This window comes from Plasmodium malariae (assembly GCF_900090045.1).
Source record: "Plasmodium malariae genome assembly, chromosome: 6".
Classification (NCBI taxonomy): domain Eukaryota; phylum Apicomplexa; class Aconoidasida; order Haemosporida; family Plasmodiidae; genus Plasmodium; species Plasmodium malariae.
Window position 1 is genome coordinate 769,056 of NC_041780.1, and position 20,640 is coordinate 789,695.

Consider the following 20,640-nt stretch of genomic DNA (forward strand, 5'->3'; position numbering starts at 1 on the left):
TTATTTACACACTCGGAATATATGAAGAACATAAAATGAAAAAAAAGGAATATTCGGCTTCCTAAAAAAGAAGTTACAACAAATAAACTTTAAAAATGATGACAAGAAAAAGAACAAATTATATTAATAAAATATGAACTTCAATAAAACTTGAAAATATTAAATGTTTCAATATATAATATTTTTTTAATTGTACTGTTATATATGTTTAACTGAACTTATGAATTCGATAATAAAATAATTGTTTGTACCTTAAGATATGTGTATATATTTGATGTATTAAAATGATTTTAATGGTTTTAATAATAAAAGTTCCTTATTATGAATATATGATTTATCTAAATGTGTTATTATACAATTGATACTAAGGTAGTTAATAAAATAAAAAGTATAAGATGGTACTATTTTATATATTATATAATTTCATTATGTTTCACTGTGTGAATACAGAAATCGTAAGTTTCATTGTGTATATACTGTGTAAAAATATTAAAAATTAATACCTTAACAAATCATATGTTATTATTATATTTTATTAGTTTTTTGTTATAATTTTATATTAAAAAATTGATTTTGCGAATAGAACGTATTAGCAGCTAGTGTATGCACTAAAGTACGACAAATAATTAAAAAATTTATGAGAATGCCAAAATCCTTGAAAATTATATGAATTCAAAAAAAAATATTTCATATTTTAAAAAAATATATGTTGGCATATTTTTATTTGTTCATGTTATGTTTTACAAAAATATAATATTTAACTTTTAATATTTTGTGTGTTTTAAGGATGAATGTAGAGTTATTTTTATTATATACATTTTTTTTAGAACATAGAAGCAAAAGTAAATTGGCCACTTATTTTTAAAAGACCGAACTATAGGAAAATTGCTGCAAATAATATATGTATATTGTAGTTATGTCTTAAAATTATATATTAAATTTACTTTTTTTTCCACTTGACCAATATACATTATCCTTTAGTGTACAAAATAATTTAATCTTAAAGAATTGTTTTTTTATAATTTTTTTACCCTTCACATTTAATATGAACAATATAATATTTTATGAACCTTTTTTTTTTTTAATAATAATATAGAAAAAAATATAAAATTATTTTTTTTATATATATCAATTAGCTTCATTGGCTTATTCATTTTATACATAATTTTTTTTGTTTATGACGTGTTACATAGTATGTTGATATATAAAAAATGGACATGCATATAGTTCACTATTTAAATATATTTGTTAAATGATATCATATAAGAATAAATAGAAAAATTCGTCTTTTAAATGTGAATCATTGAACTTGACACATGATAAAAATAATTATATAAATTAAATATTACAATATTTTCATATTAAAAATATTAAACTTTCCTTGTAACTGTTGTTTTCGGGTAAATTAAAGAATATATTTTATTTACCTTTGTAAAATATGAAAACCTTGTGAGTAATTCATTGAATATTAAAGAAATATTTACTTATTGCTTAATCAAATAAACAACAGCTCTTACTTTTTAATATATTTATGCTTTGGTGTAAATAAGATTGTACTTAATAAGAGGTTACATGGAAACTCAAGATATATAAGGATTTTTACGAAAATTTGAAATATGTGGAATTTATAATTTAAAAATCTCCATAAAATAATATAACTTTCCATTTGATATAATAATTAGAATGAATATGAGCTAATAAATAAAATTCATGATTTTTAAAGAAAAAATAGATTAACATTATTGTGTTCACTCCCATAGACACATGCATACAAAACTGTATATTATTTGAACATGTGTATTAAAATATGTAAGGTAAAAAGGTAACTACAAAAATTCTAAACAAAACAAAACGTAATAATAAATAGCTTTGTGAATGTAAAATAATGGAAAAAATACAAAGTATTTAAAAAAATTATTAATGAAAAATATAAAATTAGTTATAAAGCTTATGTGATACACATATTATAACTATGAATAGAATTTGATAATAATGTTATTAATGGGATTTTAAAAAGATTAACAAGTTTTCACTAGGAAAAAAGAATGAACTATCAAAAACAGAAACGTCATTGAGATAACAATTTAAAGAATATGCATAACAAAATAAGAGGTATTAAAGCAATTTTTTAGCATTAATATGTAGTGGTTAAAGAATCATTCTATGATTGCATGTAGTCCTAAGAATTGAAAAAAAAAATTTAGAATAATTGAGGATACTGCAACTTAAAGCATTATATGCATTTTTTAATAACTAAAAATTGTAAATAACACTAACAGGTATTACACATATATATGACAGCAATCTTTTAAATCTGTGTACGATTTTATTATGAATTTATTAATTATACATATTTTATTAACAGAGATCATAATATGTAAGCTATAAATGGAAATTATACGTTCCCAAAAATTTTAAAACGTATTTTTAATAATAATATTAATTAAAATTGCAATTTATCCATTCATTTAATAAAAATAAAAAATTAAAATTAATTCAAATAATATATAATTGTTACTTAGATATGTTTCTACGAACTACATTTACGTTTGTGAAATAGTTTTACCAAAATGAATACTATAGTTAGTACAATATTTTAAAGAAAATAAATTTTAATAATTAAACCAAACTTTTAAACACATAAAAAAAAAGAAAAAGAAAAAAAAAAAATTACAGTAATAAGGAATCTTTAAAAAATAATATAATTTAATTCGTATTTATTTTTGTTATAAATGTACAATGAAATTTCTAGGATTATATATATGTAAAACACTTGTTTTTTATGTACAAACTTTTTGGTAAAAATAGTTAAAGCGATAATGAAGTCTTACTTTTTTTCATGATTATATTAAAAGTAATCTTAAAAAAATTAAGTTCTTTTATCTAGCATTAAATAAGGATTACTTAACAACGAACTTAGAATTGTATTAATGTATTAAAATGTAAAAAAATATATTTCTTAATAAAACAAAATTAAAATAATTTTCATTCTATTTTACTGAATAATAATACTTCGAGTATATTAAATGAATATTTATAAATAAAATAGTGCAGTTTGAATTATTAAGTTTTATATAAAAATAACATAAATGAAAATATAATGAAAATAACTCTACCGTTTCATAAATTTTTTGTAGTGAAATCTTATATTAATGTTATTACATATTCTGTACTACTATAAAGAATATTAAAAATAAGCTTGTTATTTGAAATATTGTAAATGTATAAGTTACACATTTAAATTATTTTATTTGATTTTTTCTCCAACTCGTTTTTTATATTTGATAAGTGTTTATATATTTTTATATATATATTTCACGAATAAGTTTATAATAAAGTATTTACTATAATTTAAAAGGAAACAATTACAAGAACGTAGAAGCATTTTTTACTTTGCAGAAAATTTGTGGGCTTAAATATATATTTATTGAATTATTTAAAAAAAATAGTAAAGAAAAATTAAATTTGTTGTTATTTTTATTAAGTATATAATAATATAAAATCCATAAAATTTGTTTCATTTTCAAGTTCATTTCACATTATAAATTAATATATATATAATACGGGGTTGTAAGAACAATTCCTAAAACCCAGTCAAAATGCAGTTGTTGCATTATAATTCATTATACTCTATTTTTTTTTTAGTTCGGCATTGCTTCAGTTAAGTCACTTATAAATACACTAGTATAGCATTAAAAAAAAAAAAAATAAACAAAGGAAAAATAGTTAAAAAATTTATTCTATATGATATCTTGCAAATTTAATGATTCTAAATATTATATATTTTTTTAAATTTAATACTTTTTTTTTTTTTTTTTTTTTTTTGTGTTACTTGCAAGAAAATAATAAGAATTAGTGGATTATTTAGAATTAAATAAATAAAAAGAAAAAAAAATTATTAATGAAAAAATATAGTTATAAAATATATTATATCGATATTTATTTTTAGCATTTGCTAGTCAATTTATACTTTGGTTGCACTGTTAAAGGATATGCATGGTATTTATTCTTAGATAAAATTAGTATTCTAATATTGTAAAAATTAATTTTTTATTTTTGTTGGATTATGGATAGGTGTATGTATGTATAATTTAAAAACTGAAATTTTTTTTTAGAAAAAATGATGAGCATGTTGAGTGAAAAATAGAATATATTTAGTGGTACTAGATATAATAAGATTTAGTTAAAAAAAAAGAAAAAAGGATAAATGTATTTTCATTGCATAGATTATATATTATGCGAAAAAAAAATTAAAAATGGGTATTTTTTTTGTTAAAATTTTTGTATTCATCCTCCTAGAATATATCTTTGTATGCCGTATTAGTGTAAGATCTTAAATTAAATATCTTGTGTTTATAGAGTGTTTTCTTTTAAATGTGTGCATTATGAAATATATAATTTCATTAATACAAAAATTTCTATATTCTTGCATATTTTGATAAATAATTAATTTTTCAGTTTTTCTTTGTTATATCTTTGAATACGAATAGGATAAATAGGGTAGCATTACATTTAAAAGATAAGAGAATGTTAGAAAATAATGATTTGGATAAATTAATACACTTGTTAAAAGAAATTGAAGGAAAAGAAGAGTCGAAGAATGATGTGTCAAAAAACGGAATAAAAACTATTATAATGTTTAGAGAATTAAATGAAATTCTCTTAAGCAATGATCTCAAAAGAGAACATATGTTAAATGATATAACACATATTTTATCGAGTAACCCGGAGACGATTAAATCGAAGTTAAAGGATTTAGAAGAATGTTTATCGGGCGATGAAGAAATATCAGAATCAAAATTAAATGAGGTAAAAGAAATTCTGTTAGGTAATGAACTATTTTCGGAAGACATAGCAAACAAACTGAAAGAACATCTATTATGCAGTGGTCCAATGAAAGCAGCTGTATTGTTAAAAAAACTAAAAGAAATTCTGTCATCTGATCCTCAGATGATAAAATTAAAATTAGAAGTGTTAGAAAACATTCTATTAGGAAATGATGCAACAATAAATGACCCCAATATAAAAGAATTAAGAACATTGTTAATGAAAGTTCTAAGTAATTATTCTAAATTAAAAGATAATAATCAAAGGACAAATATTAATTTTTTAAATAGAAGTAATGAAGCCACCAATAATAATTTAACTAAACATAAAGACACTATAAAAGAAGTTGATGAAAATATTATGTGTCGATTAGAGCAAAATACTAATTCAGAAAACAAGAATAACGAAATAAATAAAAATCATTCATTGTTACAGAGTTTTAGTTGTGAAAATGAAAGTGATATGATGAATGAAATGCAAATACCAAAAAAAAAAGTTCATACTATAAATATATATATGAAAGATAATACAAACAAAGATAAATTATCAAACAAAAAGGAAAGCGTCATAAGTATATACATGACTAAGAAAAACAAGTAATTACTAAAGAAAAGTAATTTAATTATAATTATTATGACTAACGAAAATTTACATGTCTAAAAATGTAGAAATTGTAGTTGAACAAATTAGAAAATATAATTTGAAGGGATAAAATTTCAAAATGTAAGAGGATATTTAAACACATGTTATTTATTCTATGAATTGGACATTCAATTAAAGCAGTTATGTAGTTGTTTTTTTAACGCAAAATGGGCTCCCTTTAATATAAATATATTGTTACTTGGTTTTTTCATATAACCCATTTCACTCATTTTGCTGAAGTAATGCTTTTACTTAATAAATAATGATAATAATTGGGTATCAACAGATTAATAATAGAGAAAATAATTATGTAACCTAAATTTTTATAAATGTTATATTTAATATATTAATTCAATTGCATACTAAGATGCCAATTCTACGAGATAATAATTAATGCACATTAAAATATTTTTTACTGTTAGTACTCTAAAGATTTTACTCCTTTAATTCCCTTTACTCTTTTTTTTTTTTTTTTAATTGTAAATAGCATGCAAAAAGTATACAGTAATAATTCTCTATCCCTATATATATGTATCGCTTTTGTGGGCGTTATATTTGGTTAAATTAACACTGTTTAATTTATTCTAATTATTTATTTAAATTAGGCATTCTTAGATGTCTAGTTTGTAAGGATAACTGTGCGTACATATATATATGTATAAAAATTGATATACAGATATATATTAAAAAAACTTATTATTTTTTTTTTGTTATATTATATCATATGTATTTACATTAAATTATAAATTTTTTTTTTTCACATTTATTTGAGTCACAAGTATTTATTATTGCATTTTATCATATAAAACATTAACCTTTAATTTAATAATTTTTTTTTTGCTATTTAAAACAAAATATAAGCGTATAGTGTGTTAGTTCAAGTAAGACCAAGATTAAAATATGTCTAATGCAATGAATCATGCTCATTTGAAATTATTTTCTATAAGGAGCATATAAAAATGATTATAAGAAAATTTTCAAAAAACATTAAAACAAATTATTAGGAACATTCTTCTTTTACTATTTTCAAAGCATAAATAAATACAGATTATATAATAGTAGTACAGTGTTTCCTTCGTTCACTATGTTATTTATATACCTTTATTAAATTGTGTAATTGTAGGATATATAATAATAATATATGATAGTAATTAAAAAAATTAGTAAATATGATTTAAATAATACATGCGGAAAATTGATCTATTGGAAAATTTAGTTCAATGTAATAATTTAAGTTTTTTATTAGTATTAATTTCATATTAACGTAGAATTATGATATGCTGACGTTTTATGTGTGTTGGAAGAAAGTGTTAGATGACAGTAAAAACAATATAAATTTCTATAATTATTTTATTTAAAATTAAATATAGCCAAGGATATATTATTTGTGAACAAATGAATAATTAATTCGTATATGAAAAAGGTAAAATTTTTTTTTTTTTTTTTTTTTTCTTAATATATGATTTAAAAGAAATAAAATTATTTCTGTGTTCATAAAGAATATATTATAGTCAAGAACAATTCTAAAAGGTAATTCTTTTTTTTGAAAAAATATAGTACAGTAAATATATGAATAATATGGGTCTAAGGATAAGATGAAAAAAAAAAGTTAATTAAAAGGTTTATATTATATTAATAGAAAAATTAGCATAAAGGAATAATTAATACATAAAGTATAACATTCTATCTCAGTATAACGATACCTATGAAAAGAATTTAACAATAGCATGTGATATTAAGCGAAATAATACATATAATAATGTCCTAGTAATATTAGCCTTACTAACATATTCCTAATAATTATTATTATAATGAAAATTGTGAATATAGTTATATTTATCAACTATTAAAAAATGAGTGTCCACAAGAAACTAATATAATATAATGGCAACTTAATAGTTTTGTTTACTCTTACATGTGTTACAATAAATATACTATTGAAAGTGCAACCGTAAAATATTTTGTTTGATTATGAATAATCAAAGAATTAAAGTATTTAAAATAAAAATTACAAAATTATAAAAGATTTATTTTTGTATTTTTTGCAAAATACATAACACTTTGGCTATGGTACATTACATACTTTTGAAGTTATAACAAAATTATTATTGCAAAATTCATACAGAAACATTGATACTAAGCAAATAAATAACTTAATATATATAATAATAACAAGAAAATAACTGTACATTTTATTTTTTACTATGTTTTTTAATATTTATGTAAAATTACAAAAAATGTATATTCAGTATATATATATTTTATTAATATATAATGAAAATTGAAAAAACTAAAATATTTAAAAAAAAATACTGTTTAGCCAACGATATTACAACATTAGATGAAAAAGTAAAACATGCAATATCATTGCATGCAAATATATATGTAAATAACGAATAATTTTTCATAAGAAATTCAAGGGGTTTTATTATCTATAAATGTATAATAACTTTGACTATATAATGTTTTAAAGTTATTTATGTTCTAACATTAATTTTTTCAATGTTTCTTGCAATTATTGATTCTTCTATTGTTATATATCCAATTCTGTTTAATTATGGAAAAAATAATATCAAATTAATAATATTATATGAATAGGAAAAAGTTGTTTTTACTCAGTTTATATATATATATTTATATATATTCATATTATATTTCTCAGTAATGTCTTTCGAGTGTACATTTTGGTAAAATTAAAAGATAAAAAAAATAATAAAAATTTTTTTTATTTTTTTTTGTTTGTTTTATTTTTATTGATTTTAATTAATCTCTTTTTATATTAAACTGACATTTTCAAATCTTGTATCCAGGTATTCCATTGCTTTTGACGTATCCAATTTTTAATATATTGATTAAGCATTATGAAAAATATCTTTTTCTTAGCTTCTTCCCATTTTATCCATTCTAAATTTTTAGTTTCTATAGCTATTATATCTTTTTGAGAGACCCATTTCTGCCACAGTTTCGACTCCTTTCTTTTAAATTTCTTCCATTTATACCAATCAATTGTCTTTTTTCGACATGATAATTTCTTGTTTGAGTATTCCCATTTTAACCAATATTGATATTCGCTACATTTGTTTTCACTCAATATCCAATTAATAATTTTTTTTTCTTTCCATTGTTCCCATTCTTTCAATAACCATAAATCATAGATATATTTATTTGTATCCAACCATTTTTCCATATCCATCAACATAAAATATTTTCCTTCTTTTATCATCCATTTTACCCATTTTTTATCATTCCATTTTAATACTTTTTTAAAAAAATTAAGGTTATATTCTTCATCTATATCTTTTCGATAATGTAACCATTTAAATTGAAAGTCCTTTATCCATTGTTTTAATTCCTTATCTTTATTTAGAAACCATGTTTCCCTTTGACTCTCCAAGTTCTTGTAGAGATCTACCCAATCCATTTCCAAACGGTTCAACCAATCATTCCATTCTTTACTTGAGAATTCTTCATCCCCATTATTTAATAGATTTCTAAACCATAACATAAATTTCGTATTATTCCATTTTTGTACCATTTTTTTTAATGTATATGAAAAAGATGATATATCCTCTTCTCCCAGCCAGTTCTTGTAATCTGCTAGTACAAGTTCTTTTGTTTCTGCAACAATGAATTTATTCAATCCTACATTATTATGTTCTTCAGAATCTTTTAGGTGATTTAAAACACAACCACTGTCGTTCTTATTTTTCTTATTCTTCGTCAAATTATTTTCCACAGATTTTTCACCTTCTTTTGATTTATTTTCAAGGAAATTATTAGAACATTTGTTTTTATTTACCTCTTCTAATGATTTTTTGGAGACATTAATATTATGTTCTTTTTTAGATAAGTTGTCTTCATTCTTTTTTAATTCTTCTTTTAACATTTTATCACATTTTCCTTGTATATCTCCTTTAACTTGAGGTAACTCTTCTTCTTCTTTTTCTTTTTCTTCTAACGCTTTTTTCGTTCCACTTAATTTGTTTGAGTCTTTTGTCGTTTCACTCAATTCATTTGAGTCTTTTGTCGTTTCCCTCAATTCGTTTGAGTCTTTTTTCGTTTCATTTAATTTGTTTGAGTCTTTTTTTGTTCTATTTAATTTGTTTAATTCTTCTTTCGTTCCTCTCAATTTGTTTGAGTCTTTTTTCGTTCCATTCAATTTGTTTGAGTCCTTTGTTATTTCACTCAATTCGTTTGAGTCTTTTTTCGTTCCATTCAATTTGTTTGAGTCCTTTGTTATTTCCCTCAATTCGTTTGAGTCTTTTTTCGTTCCATTCAATTTGTTTGAGTCCTTTGTTATTTCCCTCAATTCGTTTGAGTCTTTTTTCGTTCCATTCAATTTGTTTGAGTCCTTTGTTATTTCACTCAATTCGTTTGAGTCTTTTTTCGTTCCATTCAATTTGTTTGAGTCCTTTGTTATTTCACTCAATTCGTTTGAGTCTTTTTTCGTTCCATTCAATTTGTTTAATTTTTCTTTCGATCCATTCAATTCGTTTAAGTCTTTTTTTGATTCATTCACGTCATGTACTTTATCCAATTTTCCGTTATTATTCGTTGGTTCATCCTTCAAGACTTCTCTCCATTCAGCGAACTGCTTATCTCTATTAATGCTAAAATTCTTCTTTATTTTACTCTCATTTGTTTTTCTTTTTAGTATGCTACTGTTAGATTCAGTTTTATGCAAATTATGGTTATCAAATGTTAAATGATTTAGTGTTCTTTTTTGACCTCCTTTTACACACTTATCTTTCTCTTTATACTGTTTGTTTCCTACATCTGATCTTAATTTTTCTTTGAACATGCCACTCTTATATTCTTCTTGAGGTAAATTATGGTTACCAAATGTTGAATTACCTTGAGTTAAATTTTGACTTCCCTTTACCCACATATCTTTCTCTTGAAGATGCTTGTTTCCTTCAACCGGTCTTAATGTTTCCTTAAAGAAATTATTATTATGTTCTCTTTCATCAAAATTATCATTTCTATGTATCAATTTATTTTCCTTATAATTTTTCCATTTCTCAAATTCCTTACTCTTCACTTGAAGCCAGTTGTTTTTTTGACTCTCTAGAGATGACATGAAATAACTCCAATCGTTTTCGAACTTCTCTATCCAATTAATGCAATTTTTTTCTTCAAACATATCTAGTGATTGTGGGAATTGTTGACGTATTTCGTTTACATTAGTTGTGTAATGGGTCGCATTGTTAGATTTTTGCGGAGCGTACTAAAATAAAATGTTAAGAATTTTTTGAAAAAATAATTATTTCATAATAATATTAAATCTTAAAAAATAATTAAAAGTATTTAAATATGTTTATATGTAAATTTTATCTCACCTCATTGCACTTTGTTAATGGAAGAATCAAATATGTTAAAATTAATATTATAATGTATTTACAAGAATTAATGACATTTTTATTTTTATTGGATGATATAAGGCCATTATTTTTTCTTTTTATATATGAAGATGTTTTTAGTACATAATCCTTCATATTATTAATCGGCTCAATATTATCTTAAATATTTTTTTAAAACTTAAAAAAATGAGTGTCCCCCAATACAAAAAAAAAACCTCTATAAATTTTCATGTTATTGATAAAAAGATCTACATTATTTTATGAATATATACCATGAAAAAAATATTCATTTTTACTGTGGAAAAAGTAATTTATTTAGAATTAAGTACAAAAGAAATATAAATTCATCCAAAATATATGTAAGTTCAGAACTTTATTAACCACATAGCAAAACTTAATATTAAAATAATTAAAAACTTATTTATATATGATAAATATAGAATTTACGTATATATATTATAAAATATTCTTTTTTTCTCAATTTTGTTTATATGAAGATAATTATTTTAAAAACATTTTCTTACAAAAAGAATTTATTTATAGGGAGTAATTACATTTATCACATTTCATCATTTTATTTAATTTACATATTTTTCCTGTTAGAATAAAATCATTTTAGAAAAAAAGAATGATAAAAAAATCTATTTCAAACAATTAAAAAAATGTATATAATATTTATGAATTTGCACGAAAGCATATTTTTAATGGTAGAAGGGAATTTTAATCTCTTTTAGTATTCTTTTTTATTAAATCCATTTATATTATATTGAAATGTATTTAATGTTATACATAAATAATAATACATTATCTGTGTTCCCCAAGTAACTTTTTTTTTCTACGTACTTAAAATTGCTATTTTCGGTTACAAAACATGTTATTACACTAAACCTATCATCATTGAAATTAAAAATATATAATATATATATATATACAGTTAGAACAAAGAAAATAAATTATATATCAAAATGTTGATATAAACATATGTTAAAAAAATCATATATATATAATTATTATATTATAAAATATTATCAATATCCTAAGAAATTTTCATTTTAGAATATTTTCCTTTTTTTTTCCCCCAATAAAGACAAACTTTCTTAGACACTGTTGCTTACATGAAAATGTTTTATTTTCTTTTTATAAAAATGTAATTTTATATTTAACTGAGTAACAGTGCACATAAAATTCATTTAATTTGTTCATAGGATATATTATTAATGTTCTATTTGAATATTACATTCGTTTTCTTTATCAATTGGTTTATTTATTTATTCCCTTTTTGTTTCTGTTTCTGTTTCTGTTTATGTTTTTTTTTTTATTTTTTATAAAAAATATTCCTCGTGTTTATAAAATAAAAATAAAAAGGTGAAGGGATTTTATGAAATATAATATTACAACCCTTATATTTTGGCTAAATTAGTATAATAATGTAAATGTTAAAAATATCAAATTATATGTTAAAAGGTCTCTTTTCAGATATTTTTATTATATTGTATTAATATTATTATAAAAAAAAAATAAGGTTATTAATAAGGGAAAATATTTTTTATTATATACCCACATTTTGTAACTCTTGTGTTTCATGCTTTGACTTAATTGTTTTGAAATACCAAAGAACAAAATCTTCTTATAATATTGTTTTTTAAAAGAAGAGCAAAATAAATAAATATAATAAAAAAAAAGTATTGTTACTTGTGATTATTGTTGTACTTGTACAAGTTATATTTGGAAATAAGTTTATGAAATAAGAACTATAGGAAAAAATGATTAAGAAAAAAAAAAATTCACATGATATATAAGAAAAAGGTGTATAATTAAAAAAATGTATGTATATATTATAAAAATTAGTTAAAGAATTTAAAATAATTTGATAGTGAAAGATATTACATTAATACGGAGTTATCATTAAATTAATATATTATTATGATTTTATTATTTTTTTTTGATTAATATAATAATTAAAATATTCACCAAAAATATATAAATGCATCTTTGAATAACATTTTATTAACTATAATAATTATTATGATTAGACTTCATCATATTATGAATATTTAAAACTAAAATTGAATAATTATATTTTTAGATTTTTATTATTAATAATAAAACTTCATTTTTACAATAAAGTTTTTAATTATATATAATCAGATAAAAAATCAAGAACAAAATCTTTTATGTGTTTTCTTTTTTTTTTTTTTTTGCACAGAAAAGAATTACCAAAAGAAAAAAGAAAAATATTTGTATGCATATATATATTTAGAAGTAAATTTTTTTTATATATATATGCAAATTTTTTATAAAAAAAAAAATAGTCAAAAGATTGTACATTTTTTAAATAGTATATATATTTTAATAAGCTTAATTAAATTATTATTTGAGGGAAATATATATTAATAAGTATAAAAGATGAACGAATTGTTTAAGTTCTTGAAAACATAAAATAAAGAAAATTATTTCTCAGACATGATAATGATTTATATATATTTTTTTTAAGTTTATTAAGTAATATATGTTATTAAGAATTAAGTAGATTACTGCAGAGTTCTACACTGCATAAGCAGCAGGACGTATTTTATTATAGGAATTATATTTTGGATTTTATTACACATAATTTTTTTACTTCTTATTATATTATTTACAGAAATTTGTTTTATATTATTCTTTAATAAAGGTTAAGAAAGAAAAAAAAGAAGATTAGTACTGAATTATTTATATATATATTGAATAAACATTTTTAGTAATGTGTACAAAAAATGAATATAATATATTACTGTAATTAGAATGGTACCAAAATATATGGTAGTACAATAAATTACCACGTGAATTTGTGATAATATCATATTTATAATAATCGTATATCTTTCCTTTGCTTTTATGTGGTATGATATAACAAAAATGAAGATGAGAGTATTTTTAATGTTCATCATTTGGTGATAACATGAAGCATAATAACTATAAAAATATTAAGAAATAAAATATTATATATTTAATATTATTAAAAAAATGTTTAAATAAACTATATGACAATTTGATTTAGTTTTGCAAGTAAAAATGCAGAAATTAAATTATCGCTGTTTAACATAAGACTAATAGTTTGGTTGCTGAAAATTATTATATTCACAAAAATACATTAAGTTTTGATACAAATAAATGGCAAAGCAAGAGTATTGGTAAATTTAAGAATTTTTCTAGATTTTATGCCTATTACAAATTAAAAAGAAAAAATTGATATTAGTATGTTAAAATGTAATGGCTACAAATAAATAATCCTACAGTTAAATATATAAAATGCAATACTACAAAATAGTTATTTTATTAGCTTATTTCAATAAATATGGTACCTGTATCACGGTATAAAAAAGTATTCATCAATTTTCATTGAAAAAAATTAACTATATTAACAGTAGAGTTTATTGAGATGTTAGGATAATAGACGAAAATGACGACACATATATATATATTATATATTTTTTGTTTTTTATAAAATCCCAAGTGTTAGACAAATTATTTTATTTTGTTTATTAATGGTCAAAGTATTCAGTATTCCATATATTTTTATTTTTCCCTTATGTTCTCAGCTTTTAAAAAGATGCTTATTAGTTATATTTTTAAGATATTTAAAATTAAAGGGAAAAGAAAAGAAATAAAAAAGAATATTCTCTTTTGCATTTATTAAAAGTGTGTTAATGTAGAAATATATTTTATCATTTGTCGTCCCATTGTATATTTATTTGTTTCAAATACTTCCCTATTATGAATTATTTTTATATTTTTTTTCTAAATTTAACGACACTGGCGTTTATGGATGAAAACTTTTATTAATATTGAGATTAAAGAAAAATATGTGAAATTTTTGTTTAAAACTAAAACGTAAAGCCGCTAATTTTATGAATAATTTATTTAATAATATATGTTACTTTTGTTACACATAAAATAAAAACCCGCATTAATTTATGTTTTGTAATGTTATATAAATTTATAAGTTATTTAATGTTATACATTGTGCAATAACTTTTGTTCAGAAAAAAGGGATGTGTAATAATATACTGAGATGTTTTTATTATATGAATCGAATTATTTGAAATGCACCTTATCGGTACAATTAAATGGCCCCAAAACATTCCATAATATGTAACAGTAACAATTGTCGTACATATATAATATATATATTATTTTTCGTTTAGTAAAAAACATTATGGTTTTATTTTTTTTTTGACTTTTCTACGAATAAATTCTAAATAATATCTTATAGTTAAATTTGCTGCATTGATAGTAGTATAAAAAGCATGTACATAATGTAAATATTTTATATAGCAACTAATATAATGAATATTAAACCTGTTAGTCACACAAATAGATTACTCTAGCTAAAAGTAAAAACAAATAAAACAATTTGTGAAAAAAGCCTTTAAAAGGAAAAGTATACTAAATTAAATATATATATTTCCTTAGTATGAATATATTTAGTAAATGTACGTAAAACAATTTAATCATTTTTGATTAATATTGAAAGTAAACAATAAAGTTGTAAAACAAATATTTTTTCTTATTTATTGTTTCACGCTTGGAATTTCATAGAAATTAAAATAAAAAAAAAATATAAAAAACATATTATATCGTATTTTAATTTTTAGTTATAATTATATATACGATAGACTTTTTACATTTGAAGAATATTTTTCGAATAATTATGCCCTGCTTTAGAGTGCAATATACTATATTTATTACAATTATGGATTTCACACTTATTTATACATATGAAAATATTGAAATAAGTTATTTTATTATATTATATATTAATTAAATGCCCAGAAATTTAGTACAAAAGTCTATAACTAAAATATAAATATATATATATGGCCTTGCTCTTATTACAAAATATAAAAATATATATATATATGCATGTGCTTATTTTTCCGAATTTGTGATACATTTTTATTTGTTGGCATATCTTTTAATTTGCATATAAAGGTTATATTTCCATTTACTATTCGAACTTTTAATAAATTTAATCCATATACTTTCAGCTTCTTTTATAAAACTCGTAAACTCGTCCCGTGACCCACTTCCCATATTAATATAACGATACAAACTTTTACGTAATTTCCTTTCAAAATCTAAAACATCCTGCATAAGGATTTTTTGGGCTGCCAAGCTATGACTAGTTACATACATATTTGGTATATTATGTTTTTTTCCTAATTTATCAGAATTCTTAACCATACTATCTTGAATTATGCTTATTTTTTTTCTATATATACTCATTAAAGCGTTAAATATTTCAAGCATATCTACCAAATTTACCTTTCTGCCTAAATTATTTATGCGTTTTCTGAGTTTATCCTTTTCGGATAATTCTTCAGATTCTGAATCTGAATCATCATGTCGATTTTCTTCATCATATATATCTACTCCCATTTGATGTGTGCTATGCATATCACGGGAAATTTTCATATCTTTATATTTATCGGATCCATATGTATAAAATTTATTTTTTGGATTATTATTTCTATTATTATAGTAATTATAATAATACGTAATTTCATCTTGATTATTATATGTACCATTGTTACCACCATACACATTTTCATTCAAATTATTATATGTACCATTGTTACCACCATACACATTTTCATTCCAATTATTATATGTACCATTGTTACCACCATACACATTTTCATTCAAATTATTATATGTACCATTGTTACCACCATACACATTTTCATTCAAATTATTATAGGTACTATTGTTACCACCACGCACATTTTCATTCAAATTATTATATGTACCATTGTTACCGCCATGCACATTTTCATTCAAATTATTATAGGTACCATTGTTACCACCACGCACATTTTCATTCAAATTATTATATGTACCATTGTTACCACCATGCACATTTTCATTCAAATTATTATAGGTACCATTGTTACCACCATGCACATTTTCCTTCCAATTATTATATGTACCATTGTTACCACCATGCACATTTTCCTTCCAATTATTATATGTACCATTGTTACCACCATGCACATTTTCATTCAAATTATTATATGTATTAGATATATCACTACGAGAATTTTGTTTTTTATTATTATCCATACATAAACTCTCATCAGGATTATTTGTTCTTTGAAAAGCGTTCATTAGACCTTGTTCATAACTATTATTATAATTTCTTGATTCTAAGTTTTTACATGAATAATTATAAGTTCTAGTATTATATCCTCTACAATTATTTTCATTATTTCTAGAAAATGATTCATTTAGTTTTCTTGAGCATTTATTACTTTTTTGTAATTTTAAGATTACGGATTCTTCACGCATGTGCACGTTCTATAAGAAGCATTAATTATAAGTTTTAAAAATATAGTTAATATATAGCAAAACTTCATTTAAAAAAAGGGAAATAAAAAAAAAAAAAATAGAAACAACAAATGAAAAGAAATAATGCATGTATATCTAATTTTACATTTGGTATTACTTGTAACAAAAGAAATAACATAGAAAGTAACAATATATGAATGCATCTGGAAATTACAAAATATCTTCTTCTTTTTTTGTTAGATTTTTCTCCTATCCCTTCCAAAGAATTTGTTATATGCCCGTGATTACCATTCTTCCGAAAGGTAACTAAGGAAGTTCTTGATGATAAAACACCTTGTGCATAACAGTCTTCCATATTTAATTCTTTTTTATTTTATAACAGAACAAATTTCAGTAAAAGGTTATAAAAATTAATTACTCTTTTATATATCAAATTAACATATTATAAAACTAGTATATATATATATATATATATATATTTATTTATTTATTTATTCGTTTAATTCAAATTACATGTAAATTGATTATTTAACTGGTTTATTAAAAGTTTACAAGTTGCATATGTTTCATTTATTAGAAACAAAACATGATTTTAGTTATATAAACATTTTCAAATAAAAATTTGTAGTTCGGCTGCAGCCGTTCATTGTAATATAAAGAAAATTATTAAAAAAATATTTTTAACTTTTTTTTTTTTTTTTTTTTTAATGCATTAGTTTAAATAAAGGTTGCTATGATATATTAATAACCGAAACACTTTTTATCAAGAACCAGTTTAAAATACAATTTTAATAATATTATTTTATATCATAATATTATACATATCTTCTAAAAAAAATGAAGACTTTCTTTTTTTTTATTTACAGTACACTTTCAGTATTGGTTTAAAGGTTTATTTATTATTTAAAAAAAAACAAAATTCATTGTACCTTTATAATAAAAGCAAAAAATTACAGGAGAAAATTTAATAAAAAGAAAAAATAATATTTAAATTATTTTATTGTAATTACTTATCTCATCATAATGTACTACTATATGTACATAATTCTTTTGATACTAATAAAATTTGAATATACAATTATACGTATAGTATAAATTATTACAAATTATATAGCTAATGGCTCTTTTTATTATATATAATAATATATATATAGTTTCTTTCTATACATGTTATTAATTTTCTGTTTCTTGTCCAATTCATCTTTTATTATTTTTGACATATATTTAAATATACATAAAACAATTATTTATTTTTATAAGTACATAAAAGTTCTGTAATTTTATTGACACTTTTGTAACAAGTTATTTTTTGTTCTAATTTCGTTCTGAAATTCTATGTGTTTCATTACATTGCTGTAATATATAATTGCCATATTATTATAAACATTCAAAAAAGAACAATTAGTTTTAAATCCTTTTTTATTTTTTATTTTATATAAGGAATAAAAAAAGAAATGCCAATTATTACACTAAATCGTAATATATTACGCATTCTACTATTGTTTTATATTTTTGCTTTTTAATATAAATTATAATATAAAATTTTTCAATTTTCTTTTTTTTCTCATTTATTTATATAGTTTTAACTATTGCCCAATCATATTCATTATTTTGTTTTGAAAGTTTGTTTATTTTTTAATGCAAATATGGAACTCTTATTGTGGACTGTTACCCGAAAATCATTATTCATAAATTTCTTTTATAAAAAAAGGTAAATTTGGTCAAAATATTTACTCAAGATTTAAATAATCTTAAAATAAATATAGCACAACAATAAAAAAAGATGTTTTTTACTTTTTTATTAAGATACGTTCGTTCTTTTAATTTCTATTCGAACTTGTTCTAATTCTGTTAGATGGGGATAAAAAAAGAAAAAAATAATTTGTATGAGACTTTAATTTTGAATGCTCTAAATATTTTTTATTATTATGTGATTAATATAAAATTATTAGTTCCTCTGAGATGTTTTATTATTTTAACAATTTATAGAATATATATGAAAATGCTCATATAAAAATTATAACCTTAATAAAACATTAGATATATGAATGGTCAGATCATTAGAATGTATTTCAAAGTACTACACATTAGAAAGTGAGTAGGTAAAAGGATATTATGATCATGATATAGCTGAGAATGCAAAGGATTCCTACGGTGTAACAAATGCTTTAAAATATTTTAAACATTTATATTATTTTGCTGTTTTAGCCAATTTTGAATAATTCTAAAATGTAAAAAAATTATAAAACGTAGAAAAGTTAGATAAATTTATTATTGATTGCTTTATTAATATACTTTGGAAGATATGTGTACATCATTTTAGTAAAATATCAAAGGGAAAAAAATTCAAAGGATAAATGAAAATTAAAAAAGAAATGCTTAGGATTCTACGAAAGATGTGGTAAAATATAATGCAAGAATTTTTTAAGAAAAAATTTATAAAATAAAATAAAGAACTCAAATTTACTTCAAGGTGTTTTAACATACAGATAACATTAAATACGCTAACAGTTTTTATATATTCATTTTTACAAAAGAATTATAAATGGTATATATATTTCAAATTTTTTCTTACCTTATATGAGATGAACTTTTTCTTTTATTGAAGATATAAATATAAATAAAAGCCTTAATAAAAATATAATTTATATATTGTGTACCTTTATCTGCAAAAAAAAAAAAAAAAAAAAAACTATTAAATAATGGTTATTCATTTGTGTACACATGACAAGAAAAATGGAATATATATAGCTATAAATTATTAAAATAAGAGCAATTAAAAATTAAATTATGGAGTACATATATAAACAATCTTTTTATGAATTACATTTTTTTGCTTTTTTTTTTTGTGTAGTATACATTTTTTTGTGGAATTAACATTTTTTTTTGTTAATTACTTTTTTTTTAATATATATATCTTAGCAAATCAATTGTGCATAACTATAATAAAAAGTACATACATTAGGAGAACCCAATATAACTGATGTATAATATATATATATAAGTTATATATTTAATTATAAACACAACATGAAAATATTAAATACAGAAAACTAATTTTGTTAATGGATAGCGTAATTATGAGTGAATAATTTGGATAATCTGTTTGAAAATTAAAATTTCCGTTAAACATTTTGAAGCATGAATATGATAAAATCAAACGTTCAAACTATTCTAATTTTAAGAATTGAAAATGCTGTTCATTTGTTTGAACTGTACAGTACATGTCTATTAACATTATAAATACAACATTTAGTTCCACATTTTTTTAATGAAATCGTACTTTGAAACGTGTGGAAGGAATATTCCTTCAGATATCTTGTAACAATGGATATACGTATTGAAATGCAATTACAATTTTGTATTCTGCAAATTTTTTTTTGCGTATATTCTAGTGTGTATTAAAATGTTTCTACCATACTGTTGATAATTGGAAAATCATAACATAATAGCAGTGACATGTGAAAATTGAAATAACAACTGA

The 20,640-nt window shown here is 21.0% G+C and overlaps 3 protein-coding genes across 3 annotated transcripts; 1 reads left to right on the plus strand and 2 right to left on the minus strand.

The window, feature by feature from the left end:
- Positions 1-4,256: 4,256 nt before the first annotated feature.
- On the plus strand, positions 4,257-5,427 carry PmUG01_06025200 (Plasmodium exported protein, unknown function; the record flags this gene model as incomplete). Its single annotated transcript, XM_029003825.1, has 2 exons — positions 4,257-4,325; positions 4,459-5,427. 2 exons carry the CDS (start codon positions 4,257-4,259, stop codon positions 5,425-5,427), a joined length of 1,038 nt encoding a protein of 345 aa, XP_028859905.1.
- A 2,821-nt stretch (positions 5,428-8,248) lies between these two features.
- On the minus strand, positions 8,249-10,964 carry PmUG01_06025300 (tryptophan-rich antigen; the record flags this gene model as incomplete). Its single annotated transcript, XM_029003826.1, has 2 exons — positions 8,249-10,696; positions 10,809-10,964. The coding sequence occupies 2 exons, from the start codon at positions 10,962-10,964 to the stop codon at positions 8,249-8,251; spliced, it is 2,604 nt and encodes an 867-aa protein (XP_028859906.1).
- A 4,800-nt stretch (positions 10,965-15,764) lies between these two features.
- PmUG01_06025400 (Plasmodium exported protein, unknown function) lies at positions 15,765-17,511 on the minus strand (the record flags this gene model as incomplete). The annotated part of the gene is made up of 2 exons (XM_029003827.1): positions 15,765-17,165; positions 17,314-17,511. The coding sequence occupies 2 exons, from the start codon at positions 17,509-17,511 to the stop codon at positions 15,765-15,767; spliced, it is 1,599 nt and encodes a 532-aa protein (XP_028859907.1).
- Positions 17,512-20,640: the final 3,129 nt, after the last annotated feature.